Source organism: Camelus bactrianus, chromosome 18, assembly GCF_048773025.1.
Source record: "Camelus bactrianus isolate YW-2024 breed Bactrian camel chromosome 18, ASM4877302v1, whole genome shotgun sequence".
Classification (NCBI taxonomy): Eukaryota; Metazoa; Chordata; class Mammalia; order Artiodactyla; family Camelidae; genus Camelus; species Camelus bactrianus.
The window spans coordinates 345,292-362,870 of NC_133556.1; the positions used below are offsets into that span (position 1 = coordinate 345,292).

Genomic DNA, 17,579 nt, shown 5'->3' on the forward strand with positions numbered 1-17,579 from the left:
CATGGGGGCCCGGAGGAGCCTACCCCACAGCGGGGAGGACCCCTTCCTCGCCGAGGCTCCGAGGCTGCCCTCTGAGGCATCAGAGAAAACCATTGTGTGGAGCCAAGGTCGGGCCCAGAGCCGCCCCACCGGGCACAAAGGGCCATCCTTCTCGGGACACTGGCCTCTGTCACCACGGCCGCCGGGCCCCGGGCCCCACCCCAGCTGGCACGCAAAGGGGCTACTTCTTGCTTTGTTTTGCTTTTTGTTTTTTCTTCTTTTAAAAGAAAAACGGTGGGAGGCCCCCTGGGCTACACTGACGCCCCCGCCGCTGGCCGTGGTTTCTCCGGCTGAACGCAGAGCCCCCGTGCCTGCCAAGGGCCCAGTGCCCCACACGTTCTAGCTGTCAGTGCAGCAGGAGAAGGCAGGTGAGTGCCTGTTCACAGGGACTTTCCACCAGCTGTCAGCAATAACCACACAAACAACCGTCATGAAAGGCGCCTGGGCCTGGAGGGAGCGGGAGGCAGGGTGTCCATGAGGGCCACAGTCGAGATTTCACAGAGGACTTTCCAAGACGGTAATCTGAGTCCAGCTCTGAGGGGCCTGGGCAAAGAGAATTTGAGGTAGAGGGACAGGACGTGCAAAGGCCCTGAGGCGGGACTGACCTCGGAGGGAACCGGATGCAGCAGGACCAAACGGGGAGATGGCCTTCTCAGAACCACAGAAGGTTCCAGCAAGGCCAACATCGTGGGACTCACGTCTGGAACGTTCCCTTTGGTGCAGCCGGAGACCAGCTCGGGCGCGAGAGGGGATCAGGGAGGGCGCAAGGGACATCCCAGAGACACAGTGTTCGACCAGGTTACTCAGCAGGTGGTGTGTGGACCAGGCACAGCATCCCCCAGGAACCTGCAGGAATCCAAGTTCACGCCCCCTGCCCTGCCCTCCTGAATCAGACCCCGGGGGGTGGGGCTCAGCGACCAGTGTCTCAGCAGGTGACTCTGACCCACACCCACGCGGGACCAGGCTTCAGATGGAGGTGGACACAATCACGGGACTGAAGGCACAGGAGCTGGTTCGTGAGCCCCAGAAGTGGCCTTGTGGTGGTGCTGCATTTCTGTCGGCACGGGGGCTTCCGACGCAGACCATGGCCGCCAAAGCCCAGGCAGGCGGGCAGCCAGGGACGCCACCAGGAGATGCAGGTGCCTCCCCGCTCCGCAGCCTGCCCCCACTCCCAGGGGCCTTCAGTTCAACCTCTCTGCTGGGCAAGTGGAGACAAAATCAGTCACGGAGTATCCCCTTAGCAGTGTATCCCCCCAGCCGCCCCCGCCTTCGGTTCTCACGCACCCCAGAGCCACCAGGCAAGGAGGTAACTCAGGCGTGCTTTCCACTGTTGTTCTTGGTCCCAGAGGTGGTGAGAAAAAGCTAATGGCCCATCTCCTCTGCCGCCCCAGGCTCCGGCCACAAAGACTGGGGGAAGCAGAACAGGAGAGCCAGGTACATCAGCCCCTCCCCGGGCAGCCGGCCAAGCCCCCCTGCCCTCTCCCTGCCCAGCTGGAGACCCTGCCTCCCGGGCCACCCTCCCCGCCAGGTAAACACGGTCCTGAGCCTCAATCCTCTTCAGCTCAAAACACCTGGGGGGGTCAGTTTGTTTGGCTTTGCCTGAGGGGCAACCAAAGCACAGACCCCCCCCCCAGCCCCTGACTGTGGTCCCCCAGCCATGTGCACCAGCCACACGGGTCAGCTTCCACTCCTGCATGGCGGGCTCCCGCCAGCTTCCTCTGTGGAGCCCACATCCTCCAAGCTCGCGGGCCGCCTCCCTCCCTCCCTCCCTCAGATGACCGCTCGCCAAGGTCACAGGAGGCAGGATTCCTGATCCACGTCCAGAGTGCCGTGCACTCCCTGGGCGACCTCATGCTCCCATCAAGGACCCAGCGCCCTCCCTGAGCTGTCACACTGCCCGTGGTCATGTTACCACCGCCATGTGGTGGGGCTCCGGGTGCCCTGTCCCCCCGATTCCAGAGCAGCTTCTGGCCACAGTGGGGCCACCAGGACTTCGGCTGGGAACCAAGACACACCCCGTGGGTGAGATGCCGCGGGAAAGCTTCACTGCCAGCTTGGGGCCACAGCCGCCCCGCACCCAGGGAGTGACCGGTCAACGGAGGGCGTCCCAGACCCAGCAGACTCGGTACTTGTACACCCACGTCCACCGCAGCACTGATCACATCGGCCTGGTGTGTGTGACGGGTGAGCGGACAGTGAGATGTGGTGCATCCGCGCAGTGGGATGCAATTCCGCTAGAAAAAGGAGGGAAGCTCTGGCACCTGCCGCGGCGTGGCTAGACCTTGAGGACACGTTGCTCAGTGACATAAGCCAGACACAGAAGAACAGACACTGTGTGATCTCACCTCTGTGAGGGCCCCGGAGTCAGAGTCACAGAGACAGGAAGCAGAGGGTGGGGGCCGGGGGCTGGTGGGGGAGTGAGTATTTAATGGGGACAGCCTCAGGTGGGAAGACAGAAAGTTCTGGAGACGGACAGTGTGAATGTGCTTGGTGCCCCTGAGCCGAGCCCGCCAAGTGGCTGGGGTGGTAGCTTTTACGTCACGTGCACTTCACTAATGAAAAAATAAAAAGCAGAACACCAGGCAAGCAGACCAACTGGCCGTGCCCTGCGGGGACAGACGGCCTGGGGAGCCCAGTCCCTGGGCCCACGCCCCCTCTGGAGGCTGGAAACGCCCCCCTCCAGGACATCTCGTGTGAAACAGGAGGGACCCCTGAGATAGGGGCTGGGACCCCGGCAAGGAGGGTCCCAAAACACTGAAGATCTGGAAGGACCGGGGACAAGCTGCACTCCTGAGCCCGTCGAGCTGGCCGCTGGGCGTCCTTGTGAGTGGAAATGCTACGTTCCACGAATAAAACAAATTGGGGGATATTTTTATACTTAGAAAAATGGATTATAGCTCTTGGCGATGCACACACCACGGCTGGCACCCTGAGTCTCTCTGGAAAACCGTAATTTAAAACAAGTTGGTGCTTTTGGCATCCGGTCACCTGGCTGTCCCCTCAAGGCACCACTGGTCAGAGGGCAGCGTCCAGCCCGCAGAAGGGGAGACTCAGGGTGGCCACCTCCAAACCCCGCCCATTTAAAGCCCGGGGCAGGGTCCTCTGAGGGGAGCCTGCGTCCTGGGGACTTCAGGGCAATGGTCACAGTCTCCTGTCCTCCCCTCATGAGACTGGTCCCTCACAATCGCCTGACAGTCCCTGCCCCATGCACGGCCAGGCCAACAGGTCCCTCCCTCAAAGGCCGTGTCAGAAACGAGCAAACAAAATGCAGCTCGAGGCCTCGGAGCAGCGGCAGCCTCTGCCCGGGGCAGTGATGACACAGTCGTTATTATAAGGCGTCCCCATAACTTGCCATTTTTCACTCCAGACTCCTGACCAAGAATCTCTCGATCCCTTTAAGTGTGGCCTTCACCCACACAGCTCCGGCCTGCGTGTTTATCCTGCACTCAGCCGCCCACATCACAGGAGCTCCCTCCACAGGCCCCGCGCGCCCAGCCCGCCGTCCACTGGAAAATCTCATGAGACTGATGGAGGTGGTGGCCTTGACGGGCATCAGAGGACTTGACCCATCTGGGGTCCAACTGTCTGAATTCGAGACTGCAGCCAGGAAGCAGGAGCTCCCTGGGAGTTTCCTCGGCCACCTCCCCAGCGCCTATGGACCCCAAGGGCCAGTCGTGTCCCCAAAAGTGTATTCTCAGGCCCTGTGAGTGCCCGGCACACAGCAAGTGTGCCGCTGACATCTGAGGAAGAAGACAAGCGGGATGGAGGGAGGGAGAGGTTGGAAGTGGTGACAGCAGAGGTACCAGGGTGCCGGAGGAGAGACCCAGATCTGAGCCCAGAACCGGCTGACCCCACACCTCCCGGGCCGGCTCTGCCCCTGGCACCTCTGAACAAGGGGCTCAGGAGCGGCCGGTCCGAGGACAGTGCACCCTCACTGCCTTCTCTGCTTCCTTGGCTGGCGGTGTTTTTAACCTGAGGTGAGGCTAGCAGGAGATGACTGTGGGCTGGCGCCTGCCTTCCAAGCCTCCCCACCCACTTCCTCAGGGACGTGGCCACCCTGGGGCTGTCAGCTCCTGCCTCAGTTTCCTTCTCTGGTGGGAGACAGGAGCCACCCTGCCCCCAGGCCGGATCCAGGTCCGAGCTCAGGACAGAGAGAAACCTCGACTCTGTGTGCCCCTCACTCTGAGATCCCACGGTAAGTCACTTCCTGTGCCATCAGCTCCAGAAATCGAGAGCCGCCTGCGCGGGTCCCAGAAAGCGGTGCCCCTGGTGGACGCAGAGGGGCTGCTGGGGAGGTATGTGAGAAGACGCCCCGCCACGGGGCACCGGAGGCCAGGCCCTGGCGCCATCGCTGGGCAGACCCACTGAGTTCGCGTCGCCGGATGGCAGGGAGGGCACGTACCGTGGTGAAGGCGAGGGGAGGGTGTGGAGGCTATCAAATGCCCCGTACCTCCCCTGTCCCTGGTGCTAGCGTCCCAGGCCTGGAGATGAGTTGGGGGCCGGCCTGGATGCGGTGGCCTGTAGGGCCCCTTGGACGTGTCTTGACTGTGCGCTGTGACCTCAGCCGCCAAAGCGCTGGACAGAACCAGCCCCGCCCTCAGGGCCTTCCAGTCCGACGCCCAGAAACAGGCGCGGGGGCGTGGCCTGAGCGGAACCCAGAAACAGGCGCGGGGGTGTGGCCTGAGCGGAACCCGGGCACAGAAGAGACCTCGGGCTGAGAAGCACCTGCTGCTGCCCCAGCCACGGAAGTGACGCTCGCAGAGGCCAAAAGGAGAGGCGGGAGCTGGGGTTGGGGGCGCGCCCAGGGGAGCGGGTCGGTGGTGGCAGCACAGGCCAAGGCCGGGCATTCAGAGATGCCCACACGAGGGTCTGAGGAAGGCCAGTGCACGCAGGCCAGGTCTGAGGGCGGCCGCGGGGGCCCCAGGGGACGACGCAGCCACCCAAGTGGGCAGGTAACTGAAAGAGGGTCCCCAACTCCTGAGACGGGGAGACAGCTGAATGGCGTCAGGAGACACGACATCCCGGGGATGGGCGGCAGGGGCTTCGGGTCCCGAGGACGAAGCCGGCTCCATGGTAAAGCCAGAGCCTCGGGGCCTGTAGACATGGGCAGAGCGAGCTCGCGTGTCCTGGGCGCCCATCGGGGGCGGACCTGGTCACCGGGGCCCAGGGCCGCGGTCAGCGGGAGCAGGAGGCGGACAGCCGTGGAGCTGCGGCCGCGCGGACGCCGGCCAGCACACGTGTGGGTTTGCACTGTGCTCGGGTGTGCTCACGCCATCTTTCACGTTAACTCTACCACTTTTCTGGATCGAGAAATTAGAAACGCATCGCTCAGAAAGACGTTTTCTCGACCTGAGCATGCGTTCTAGTAGAGGCAGGCACCGTTTCCCAAAAACGGTGGAGAGATACTTACATCCACCTCTCCTTGGTCAATTACATAGAAGTTGTCCCCTTCGTCCCCTGCAAGAAGAGAAAAACAGGACATGTGATGCCGGCTGTGGACCACGGTGTCTTTGTTTTTCTGGTAATAAACTATCTTTCAACATTGCTTCCCAGACTTATGCCAAGCAGTGCTAGGTCTCATCAATATTTAAACAAGAGCTGCACGTGTGGAAGGTGCATGGCACGGTGCCCTGACACCCGCAGTGGAATGGTCACTACACCAGGCCAACGGTCACTACAGCATCTCCTGACCTCACCCTTCTGAAATCCACGCCCAGGACTCGGCACAGCTCACCAGTTTTTCTAATGACAAGAGGGTTGCAGACACACGTTAAGACACATTAGCTTGTTACACTGGCTGTTCTGAAGCCTCGTTGGTGACTTTTCTCCAGGATGGACCCTGAGTCTTGTATGATGCATCCTCCAAGTGCCCGGCCAGCTCAGCCCGGTCGGCTCCGGCTCCGGAGCAGGAGGGGCGTACCTTGCTGTATGACGGTCTCCCCGGCAATGTGGGTGACAGGGAACATGGCATCAAATATGTCGCTGGAAGAAAAAGCACAGGGTGCGGGAGCCGCGGCGGCAGAGCAAGGCCCGCCCAGCAGGGAGAGGCAGCCCAGAAGAGGAGTAAAGACCCTCGTTGCCCCCCACCCCTCACTCAAAGCCTCCGGATCGCTTCTGCGTCTGGGCAGGTGGCCGCCTGGGGCTCTACAAAAATGGGGTCACACTGTACAGAGTCTGCTCACAGAACACAAGACACATGGAGGCCGTTCCTCATGGCGGCAAATCCAGCCCAGGAGAACGCGGCTACCAGTCCTGACAACCCGTATCGGCATTTTCCCAGGGAGACACATACTGTCTAAGGCTGTCGAGATGCCAGACGCAGAAACAAGAAGACACCAGCCTCTAATCCGCAACCCGAGAGGCCGCCGAGGCCGCGTCCACCAGGCAGCATGGCCACTTAGTTTCCCGAGACTGGGTGTGAAATGGGCCCTACGAGCAGGAGGGGAGGGAGTCGGGTGGAGCTGGGCGGGGGCGCCCGTCTCCCGTGCGGAAGGTGCACGTTGGTCCAGGGCCACGGTTGTCTCTTGGGGACACAACCAGATGCGGGGTCAGGGATCGGCGTCTCTATCCCAAAATGCAAGCACGTCTCCCCAAGAGAGAAGTCCCCCTGCCTGCTCCCCTGGGCCCCGTGACTGGGTGAGAAAAATGAGGCAAAATCCAGCAGCCTCCCCGACCCGAGCGCTGCAGTCAGCCCCAAGGTGTGTGGGCCTGGCCCCGAGACCGCAGTCTGAGCAGCGTCCTCTGTTCCGCGGCCACAGCCCGGCTCAGACGGGGACCTTGGCCACCATCAGGCAGCCTCCCGAAGACACGGGTCCACTTCCAAACCTAGAACTTTCCCTTCACACCAGGCTCTCCGACTGTCTCTGTGGAACCAACGTTTTCAAATTCACATTCAAGGTAAGGTCTGACCCTGGGGTCAAACACCAACTTGATATGTTTCTGGAAGAAGTCTCGCAGACAGAGACTCCCCGCCCCGCCTCGGGCTTGCTGTTCTCAGCCCGGCAGAAGAGGTTTGCGCGCTCGCCACAGCTGGCTCCGGCGATGCTGATGGTTGGTTTGGTTTTGTTTATTTTAAATCTAAGCCCCACTGCCCAAGTGCCATTTAAAACAAGCCTACTTCTTGACTTGCAAGTAAATGTTTAGAACACGTCCTGCTGGTAAGTTACTTGTTTCATTCGACCTTGGAAACAAGACGATCAAGCCAGCGGCCAAGGCGGGCCAGGCGGCCCCGACCTCAGGTGAGCACCAAAGCGTCTCCGAGAACAAAGCAAGACGAGAACGGAGGCGGCCCCCCCACCCTGGGATGCACCAGGGCCTGGGCTCCCGGTGACACAAGGCCCCGGGAGGGTCCGTGACTCCCAGACATCTTTCATGTTTTGTGGGTCGCCAGCATCTTAAACCTCAGGTGCAGGGGGGAGGGTACCGCTCAAGGGCAGAGCACGTGCTTAGCATGCACGAAGTCCTGGGTTCAATCCCCAGCGCCTCCATTAAAAATAAACAAAAAATAAATAAATCTAACAACCTCCCCTCCAAACAAACCAAAATTAAATAAATGAAATATTTTAAAAAATCCTCAGGTGCAGACGTGTGCCCTGAGTCGGGACGCGTGTGACCTGCTCCTGTCCGTAACTTACTGCCCCTCCCTCCCTGCACACTGCTGCTGTGCTAAGATGTCGGACGTGCTTCCTGCTCATTGTCTGCTTGCCCGTAAAACCCAGAGCCCTGCGCTGTGTGCGTGGACCTTGCGTTTCCCCCCAAACGGCCTCGTGCTCAGAGCCTTCTGTCTTGTCCTTTTGTTCAGGAGCGCATCTCGGCTCTGCTCGGGCTGCCGCTGTGGACGAGGGCTGCTCTCCTCCGTCTCTGTCCTCCCTCTTCACGAAGCTTCCTGTTCCTACCTTGGCCCATCTCGATACAGGGCTGGAATCTTTCTCTAGCGGGTTTGCAGCAGCTCCTCCTGCATTTTGGACGTCGGTTGCTTGCTGGCTTTAGATACTGCAAACGCATCCACGCAGACAGGAACCTGCTGGTTAACTTTCCCACGACGTCGTGAGTTAAGCAGACACCTCTTGTTTAATGGAATCTCGTTTCTGCTTTCATGGCTGTGCTGTCCCAGTCTTACGTGAGAAAGTGCTCCCCACCAGCAAGCCACAAGATGCTCTCCAAATCGCCTCTCACAGGCGGGAGGCAGGGGCCGAGATAAGGTGCCGGCCAAGCCATTCCCGGTTCACGTGGCAGACAGGCGGGGAGCAGAATCCCTGGGGTCTCTTCTCAGCAGGGCACTAATTCCATCGTGGGGGCCCCACCCTAGTGACTTGATCTAAACCCCAGCACTTCCCAAAGGCTCCACCTCCAAACACCACCACCCTGGGAGTGAGGGCTCGCACAGCTCTTGTGTGCAGACTCAGTCCATGAGGAAGGGGATCTGCTTTGTTCTTCCCCAGAGAGTGAGACAATTTTCCCAACGACACCCACTGATCACCCCAGCCTCACCCTGGCACACTCCACGGCACACGCTCTGTGGGTTTGCTGCGGGCTGATCTGCGTGTCCCCCCCAAATCCACATGAAGGTCGTGCAAGGAGATGGCGGCTTTCTCTTGTTTTCTGTTTTCTGGAGCAGCTCATTAAAGTCAGGACGGACGGTGTGCTGAAGTTTGGTGGAATCCACTCGTAAAACCTTCGGGACCTGGGCCTCTTTGGGAGAAGAGATCCTTGGTCACCATGTAGTGTTTTTAGTGCTTACCTGATCCTCCATGCACCAACACTGGCACTGTTTTCAAAGTTACCTCCCAACATTTAAAAATTGAGAGTGAAAAATACCCAAATTTTGGATTTTGGGGGGGGAAAAGGGGGACAATCCAGCCACATGGGACCCCACACAGGGTCACAGAGCAGGAACTCAGCCCACTCTCCACCCGGCTGGGGGCCCAGGCTCTCTGCTGGCCTCAATTCCCACGTCACCTGAGTCCTGACGCCCAGCCTCTGCGTCTGCAGCCCTTGCCCTGGGGGCTCACTGTCCCATGGGGTGGATGTGTGGGGCTGCATCACAAGGGGCAGGGGTCAGCCCTGTGACAAATGCTCCTTTGATGGCAACCCAGGGACCCTGTGCCACCCCTAAACTTGCCTGGAGGGACCCAGGGGCTGACTCTCCAAGGATTTAACCCACCTGTGAAGCAGGCGTAGGATCAGGCTGCACTCAGCACCGTGGGAGGTTAACCAGGATGACCATACCCTTGGAACAGTCCCCGTCGGGAGCTACCAGGGTTATTTCTGCTGGTTCCAAACCCTGTGCACACAGCAGCTCCAAGCCCCTTCTCCCAGCCCCACTAAGACGCTCAGACTCATCTTGGGATCCCCGGGAATGATGCCAAAGGAGACTCTGCACCCCTGATCTCGGCCAGTCTCCTGATCCAGTTATGGCTTTTTTATTCTTTTATTGGCTTACATTTATAATATGCTGCAGAACTGCTGCTGCAGGTGGCCTGAGAGGTAAACACCCCCCTGCCCCACCCCTGCACAGAAACCTGCAGAGGCAAACAGGTCGGACCAGTTCTCAGAGCCAAGGCCACCCCAGTGCAGAGGACAGGGAGGGAGGGTGCCCACAGCCAATCAGAGCTGCATCTGCCCCCAGCACCTGACCCCCTCCCAAGATGGGGCGCAGTGTGGTGGGGGAGATCCCTGCACCACAGCCCCACATAAAACCTGCCCCCCCAACTCCAACCATCTGCATTTCTGCATTCTGTGAATATGGGGACAGGGGAGGAATTCTTGTGATTCTAAGCAAAAGCGCTGTGACAATGACCACAGGACCACCTCCAGTCATAAAGGAATCAGACTGCATGAGCACTTCCAACAGTTCTGTGTTTCTACGTCTTTAAACGTCTTATTTTGAAAAATGTCAAACTTTCAGAAGCATGTCGGTGGTGGGATGTCAGAGCCAGGATGTGTGTTTATGCCCCAGGCTGGTGATCACACAGCAGACACTCCAGCCACAGGTCTGCACAGAGTGCACGTGTGCATGTCTGTGCATGTGTGCACGTGTGTGCACGTGTGTGCATGTGTGCATTGTGCACAGTGTGTGCACGTGTGTTGACAAGGACCAGGAGGGAACTATGAATGATGGAAACGTTAACAAAGAGGCCCCACTAAATGCAGCAAACGTGTCCAAGTGCATCCTAACGTGTTTCCCGACTTCCAAACGATGCCCTGAAGCACAAGTGCACCCGACATCCGTTCCTCCCCTTTAGAAATGGTTCTCAAAGCCCCGCCGCCTTTGCCTTGGAAGCGTGTCTCTCTGTTGCTGGTCTGCGCTCACGGTCAGCGCTATTCACGTTCCGGGAACCAGCCTGGATCCGCTGGGAAAACTCCAGCGCAATGGGCACCGTGGTGACATTCTGTTCTATGCTGCCTGTCACAGCCGGGGTGACAGAGGGGCTTCCGTCTGCTAGGAGCCGGCACCCCAGACAGTGTCCTGGTTCATGTTTAGACTTTTCCACTGTTTGGGTAAAAGCTTGCTACATTTCTCTATTGACGGCAAGTTTCCAAATAATTCTCTCTAAACAGCAGTAACTCAGGCGTAGCTGTTTACTTGGGGGCGTGAGCCTGCCTGCTCCTCGCTGGAGCATTGCAAGCGTGCTGTTTACAAATCCCTGGAGCCTCTGCCGCAGGGGACCTGGTACCACCTCGTCCGTGGCTGGTTCCTCATCCGCGACGCCTGGCGCTGGAGAGAAGCACGCAAGCGCCCAGGACCCCGCGGGGAGCGCGGCAGTGAGCCCAGGAGCGGTCCCGCTGAGCCCAGCACACCTGAGCACACCTGAGCAAACTGATACGATGAATCACACAGCGCCCGCCCTCAGACCACAAGGGAACTAAACCAGAAATCAATAACAGAAAGATAACTTAAAACCTCAAAATATTTGCAGATTAAGCAACACAGGTCTGAACAGCACATGGGTAAAAGAAGGAGGTGCAAGAGAAATTGAGACTGTTTTTAACTAAACGAAAATGAAAACGCAACTTATCAAAAGGTGTGGGGTGCAGCAAGAGCAGTGCTCAGAGGCACACAGTGAAAGCACACGTTCCAAAAGGAGGGAGATCTAAAATTGACAAGCTAAGCTTCCCCCTAAGGAAACGAGGAAAAGGAGAGCAGATTAAACCCAAAGGAAGCGAAAGAAAGGAAATAATAACAATTAGAGCAGAATTTAAAGTCGGAAATTAATAGAGCAAATCAAAGGAACCAAAGCTGGTTCTTCGAAGAAATCAATAAAAACCTATAAACAACAACAACAACAACAAAAAAACAAAAGCAAAAGGTGAGAGAGAGCTTGGGAGGGAGAAGACACAAACACCTGGTGTCAGAAATGAACAAGAAGGCATCGCTGCAGACGCCGCGGCACTGCCCACAGGCTGCCCCACAAACCTGACCCCGATGAAGGGGCCGGCTCTTTGAAAGACACAATCTGCCAAAACACACAGGAAGAAGCAGGCAGCATGATCGCCTACAGAAACTGCATCGATAATTATCAACCCGCTGAGACCGGAAGCAGCAGCCGCAGGTGGGCTCACCAAGCGAATTCCAGCAAACGCTTGAGTTCGGAACTACACTAATGCGCTACAGTCTCTTCCAGAAATAAAAGCAGAGGGAACACTTTCTAACTCCTCCTACGAGGCCAAAATTACTCTGATACCAAAACCAGACCAAAAATAATACAAGAAAGGAAAATTACAGACCACTACCTCATGAATGTGGACGTAAAATTCCGCAGCAAGTTCAGGCAAAGCAAACCCAACATGGTAGTGAGAGATTTATACACTAGAAGCAAGTGGAATTCATTTCAGGGACGCGAGGCTGGTCAGCATTCAGAGATCAGTGTAATGCGTCGCATCAGAAGACCAGCGAAGGAAAATCGTGTGGCCGTATCAGATGAATAAGAAACACCTGACAAAATCCAACACCCGTGGACAAAACTCTCAGAGAAACAGGAACACAGGAGGACTTCCTCAGCTTGGGAAAGAACAGCTAGAAGCCCTTACACTTCTCACCACACCCAGTGGTGAGAAACTAGACGCTTGCCCCTAAGACCAGGATTCAAGCCAAACACATCCCTTCACCACTCCTCCTCAGCATCACACTGGAGAAGCCCTCGCTACTGCAATAAGACAAGAAAAGGAGGAAAACGTACATAGCTAGGAAAGGAAGAAATAAAACTGTCTTTGTTTGCAGGTGACATGACTGTAAAAACAAATCCCAAAGAATCAGCAGAAACAAAACCTATCAGAATTAGTAAGTGGCCACGTCAAGGCTGAGGGTACAAGGCTAACATATACGAGCCAATCGCTTTCCCAGACACCAGCAACAAGCGAGTGAAATTCACAGTTAAAAACATAACACCACTTACAGTAGCCCTCCTCAAAAAAACCTCACTAAGTATGCACAAGATCTGAACGACGAAAACTCCTGAACTCTGATGAACAAAATTACAAAGCTGAACAAACGCAGAGACACTTCACGCCTGTGGAGGAGACGCAGTGCTGCCAGGCTGTCAGTTCTTCCCAACTCCACCTACAGAGTCAACTCAGTTCCAGTGACAGCCTCAGCAGCCACCCTGTGGATGCCAGCAAGCTGATTCCAAAGTCCATGTGGAGAAGCAAAGGTCCAGTGCAGCCAACAGAGAACTGCAGGAGACCAGAGCACCGACACCGCCGACCTGCAGACTTCCTATGAAGCTAGGTAACCAGGACGGTGTGGCTTCGGCACAGGAACAGACGATCAGTGGGAGAGAACAGGGAACCCGGAGGCAGACCCACAAACACCGTCACCCACTCTCCACAGCGGGGCAAAGGCCACACAACGGGACCAAAACCGTCTCATCGTCAAAGGATGCTGGAACAACTGGACATCCACCTGCAAAACTGAGTCCAGACAAAGGACTTACATCTTTACAAAAATTAGCTCAAAATGGATACAGATCGGGGGAGGGTGTAGCTCAGTGGTGGAGAGCGTTAGCATGCACGAGGTCCTGGGTTCAATCCCCAGCACCTCCATTAAATAAACAAATAAATAAACCTAATTACAAATAAATAAACCCAATCCCCCCAAATTTTTTAAAATTAAAAAAGAAATTAGATTACCCTCAAAATTTTTTCAATTTTAAAGTAGTAATTTCTCTATATGTTAAAAAAATTTTTTAAAAATTGGTACAGCTCTACTCATAAAACACAACAGGCTTCTAGGAGATAACCCAGGAGACAATCAGTGACCGTGGGTCTGGCCGTGACCTTTCAGGTACACGGAAGCACCCCCAGGGCAGAAGCCTGGCTCCACCGCAGCACCCTCCTGGCCACCCCTCCTCGGTGGGCACCAGGGTGCAGCGGGGGCTCCACCACCCCCAGCTCACACCCACCCACCCGCTCCACCCGGGGAGACCACGCAGCCACAGGGAGAGTCAAGCTCCAACCGTCGGCTGGGCCGCACTCACTTATAAGTTGGCAGGAGGTGATGGGGGTGGGGAGGGGCGAGGTGCACACAGCCCCTGCTCGAAACTCCAGGCAGGTGGGGCTCCAGCTGTCACTCACGCATGCAACAAACACACAGCGGCTGGGTGCTGGGCCCACCCTCTCCCCAGCTCACTCCATCGCAGGGCACCAGCAGAGGTCAGAGCCAGAGTGAGAACATCCTTTCCCCCCGGGCCACCTGGCAAAGACTGCGGAAGGGGCCACTGCCACTTCGTGGACGGTGGTCAGGAGCGACGTGGCTTCCTCGGCCCTGGGCCACAGTCAGGAGGATGCCTGCAGCAGCGGATGGTCCACTAGAGACAGAGGCTGGGCACTGAAGGCTCCTGGCTTGACCCCTATCCCATGCCATCCCTGAGCTCAGGGCTGGAAACCTCATCGCCACCTGTGCACCGGCGCCTCAGGGACAAGGCCTTGGGCCAAGGGGACAAGCCCCTGCACTGCTGGCCGCAAAGCCCACCCACCCACCGTCAGCAGAGGACAGGCGGGCGTCTCCACACTGGGTTCTGGATCTTCCTCCAAGGGTGGAGGAGGAGAGGCCGGCCAGGTGGAGGCCAGAGGAGGAGCAGCAGTGCAGGAGGGCGCTGGGTCCTGAGACGGCCGGCCGCCACGGGGCCCATCGGTACAGGCCTGGGTCAGTGTGGCCCCTCTCCCGCCGGCCTGGGAGGGGGCAGCATCATCCGGTTTGCGGCCCAGATTCCCTGGCTGGGAGATGGGGCATCCTTGCCCATCCCCCCACCTGAACAGCCCTGTACTCACCTCCTGGAAATCCTCCAAGGAGAGGCCTGGGTTTGCAGAGCGGGTGATGCCCCCACCCCGCCCAGGCTGGCCCCCAAGGGCAGGGGTGGATGTTGCTGCTGTGCACCCAGGACCAGTGCTAGTCCCGGTGTCCCAGGAGCGCCAGGCCGCCCAGAACGCTGTCATCACAGTGCGGGCATGCCCCCGGTGTGACAGCTGTCCGTAGCAGAGCCCCTCCTCAGATGCCCCCAACCACGCGCAGGCCACGACCAGGTCAGGAGGGGAGAACACGGGACCCTGGAGGCCTTCCCAGCCTCCTCTTTCACCCCTGCTTCCCAGGGCAGGAAACGTTTTCTAGGATAAAAGGCATCTTGCTTATTTTAAACCCAACAAGCCCGGGGATCAATCCCAAGAGCCAGGCAGCCGGTGCCGTCAGAGCCGCCAGACCCGCTGCCAGCGCGTAGGCAGGAGACGCAGCGGCGTATCTGCAGGGCCCCTGGAAACGCCGCATCCAGGGCACGGGGGGCCGGGCTGGGAGGGCCCTCAGGGCTGCTTCAAAGGGCCCGGTGCTGCCTGTACTGAGGGCAGCAGACGCATGCCCCTCACCCGGGCCGGGACCCGGCCGAGGCTGGGACGGGGCAGGGCTGGGTGCCGTGAGGGTGATGTTGGTGACTGCAGGTGGGCAGCAGAGAGGAGCCAGCGGTCAGAGGGGCGGGGTCTGGAGGACCAACAGCAAACTGCCCGCGGGGGAGATGCTCCAGGTGCCCTGGGGGCCCGTGCTCAGTGAGCGCGCACCTGAGGTCTGTGGACATGGTGATGGTCTCTGCAGATGCGCAGGAGCCCTGTGGCTCGTGCACACGGAGGAAACGTGGCCAACCCAGAGCCCTCTGATTGCTTCTATTGTTACTATTTTTAACTGGCCCTGGAATTTTATCCTGATTGAAAACACATAGCTTTTAAAAGGCAGGCCCATGGGCAGTCAGCCGCCCCTCCTGGCCCTCACGGCCACCCCGGGGTAAAGGCACCTGGGGGTTGTGCCACCAAAGGGGCTCATGGCTCTCAGAGCTGGAGGTGCCCTTGGGGCTGTGGAGACAGAGAAGGCTTGCAAACTCACGAACTCAGCCGCCCACAGGCCCAGAGGTCGGGGTGGGGGGCCAGGAGCACACCCCCGCCTGGCATGAGGCCCACAGCCTGCGTGGAACGAGGCCAGGACAGCGGACAGCCCAGCGCTCAAAGGATGGAAACCCAGCCGTCTCCGTGCCGCCTCCTGGGTTTCACGACGGTGACGGCTGATTCAATTTCAACAGCACCTGCTGGTCACAGAACACAGCTGTGGCCACTCGCAGACAGCAGACTGGACTTTGTCTCGTGGAGCCGCTCCTGGCCTGAGGTCCAGAGAGGGGGCGCCACTGGCCCAAAGCACCCAGCACCACGGGCGGCCCAGAGAACCACTGCGTGTGAAGCCGGCCCTTGGTGAGGCCCGTCCCCAGGCACAGGACGGAGCTCCCAAGCTCCGTGGGTGCGCGCACCCACACGGCTGGCAGGGCCTGGGAGTGGCAGGTGCAGGGACGGGGCCTGTTTACACCCCCATCAGGCCAGCACGGACCCTGTTACCTGTTACTTCATTGAAAAGCATCATTTTGAACAAGTCACTCTGCCGGACACCCACAGAGCACCACACCTGGAAAGACCCTCTCTCCTCCAGGGGTGGCCTGGGGATCCTGCCTGCTCTGCAGAGACCAGCTCTGGGACAACGTCTCCCGCCCTCAGGCTGTGCCCTGGGCTCTGAGCTGCGGGGCCGGGGTCCCAAGTTCACGGAGGACACGGGCGAAGATGCCTCGATTCCCAGAGGGTCCACACTTCTGGACTGTTGAGGTTCCACGTGGCAGTGCGGGGGCTGGACGCCTGGCATGACCTGCCTGCCCCGCAGGCACAGTGGCCACCCCTCCACACGCTCGCTGGTGCCTCGCACGCCAGGAAGGCAGGTAGGAGGGTTTCATGGGCCACACCTGTCGGGCCCAGGGACCAGATGGGTCCCAGCCCCGAGCACAGCCACAGGCAGATCCCAAAGGAGACCCTGCCCGCCACCCCAAGGCACACACGCAGATAAACACGCACATACACGGATGCAGGCTCCCTGCTGCCGGGGCCCCCAGGCTCTGCCTCCCCGCCAGGTGGCCAGAGTCACCCCATTCAAAGCCAGGCCATTTCTACCCACACCCTGGCCACCTTCAAGGCCATAAATGTGGGTGTGTTTAGAACAGATGGCCTCTGGTCTCTGCCTCTATTTTCAAAGACCCCACCCACAACCCCTGACGTGTGGCACTCGGCTCCTCACAAGGCCTCGCCCCAGCCACACAGGCTGCTATCCCCAAAGGCACCGGGCACACTGCCGACTCAGTCCTGCTCCCCTTCGGGACCTACTCCCCCGGGAGCCTTCCGCATTCCCCCGCTCTGTTCCTGGACCACCCACCTCCCCCCACCCAGGATAACGTTGCCCTCCACCAACATAGAACGGCCTCTGAATCTCACCCCCAGGACTGGCTCGGCCCAAAGGAAGCTGGGTTTGTGTGTTGGGGGGGTGGGGGACGGAGGGAGGGAGGAGGGGGAGGGGAGGGGTGGGAACAAAAGAAGGAGGGAGGAGGGGAGGGAGGGGGGAGGAGGGGGAGGAGGGGGAAGGAGGGGGAAGGGAGGGAAGGAGGGCAGGAGGGGACTGTGGTGGGCAGGGCAGTGCTCCCTGAAGAGTGTGGACTTCCTTCTCCTCCAGGCCCAGCACCGTTCTAGGAAATCGGACCTGTATTTTCTCACTTCTCATTTGGCCCTTGAGAGGCTTAAATTTGGAAGCAAATACTCAGAGGAACCGTGTATCTGGCCGAGGTTCCCCAGCCAGACCCCAGCGAGCTGGGCTCCAAACCCAACAGAAGATGGCAGAGCCAGCAGCTCCTGCACCAGCTCAGGCAGGGAACAGGGTGGTGGCCGCAGCCCGGCCTGCATGGCTGCCCAAGGTCAGACCAGGACGAGGGCACAGACGGGGCCCGAGACAGCGGGTCAGACGGCAGGACCATGGTCTGGGCCTCCTGGTGTCCTCAAAATGCTTGAGCTGTTTGCCCACTCTTGAGGCAGGGATGTAACGCAGTGGTTTTCCCAGAGAAATGAACAACCGGCTCCGATCGTGAGCAAACCTCAGACCAAACTCTCCGACCACGGCTCTGGGCACTTCAGAAATCGGGGCAGACTGTGAGTCCCGGTCGGCTCCGAGTGCCATGTCCCTGAAAAGCCCCAATGTGACAACC

At 58.8% G+C, this 17,579-nt stretch overlaps 1 protein-coding gene and 1 long non-coding RNA gene across 16 annotated transcripts in view; both read right to left on the bottom strand.

Moving 5' to 3' along the window:
* The window catches only part of PRKAR1B (protein kinase cAMP-dependent type I regulatory subunit beta), a 102,947-nt gene that overhangs the window by 39,170 nt on the left and 46,198 nt on the right, over positions 1–17,579 (bottom strand). For all 14 annotated transcript variants that reach the window (XR_012500214.1, XR_012500213.1, XM_074345460.1 and 11 more), the window contains 2 exons: positions 5,960–6,021; positions 5,450–5,496 (listed from right to left, as the gene is read on the bottom strand). Coding sequence is in view for 12 of the 14 variants with exons in the window: in XM_074345460.1 (XP_074201561.1) it covers positions 5,450–5,496; positions 5,960–6,021 (109 nt within the window). In the remaining 2 variants the exon portion in view is untranslated. The remainder of the gene's footprint in view (positions 1–5,449; positions 5,497–5,959; positions 6,022–17,579) is intronic.
* Positions 1,219–5,187, bottom strand: LOC141573861 (uncharacterized). Of its 2 annotated transcripts, none has more exons than XR_012500215.1 (3): positions 1,952–5,187; positions 1,324–1,446; positions 1,219–1,234 (listed from the first exon to the last, which is right to left on the bottom strand). It is a non-coding gene; the product is annotated as an uncharacterized LOC141573861 (long non-coding RNA). The 2 variants fall into 2 exon arrangements; XR_012500216.1 differs by having other exon boundaries at positions 1,223–1,237.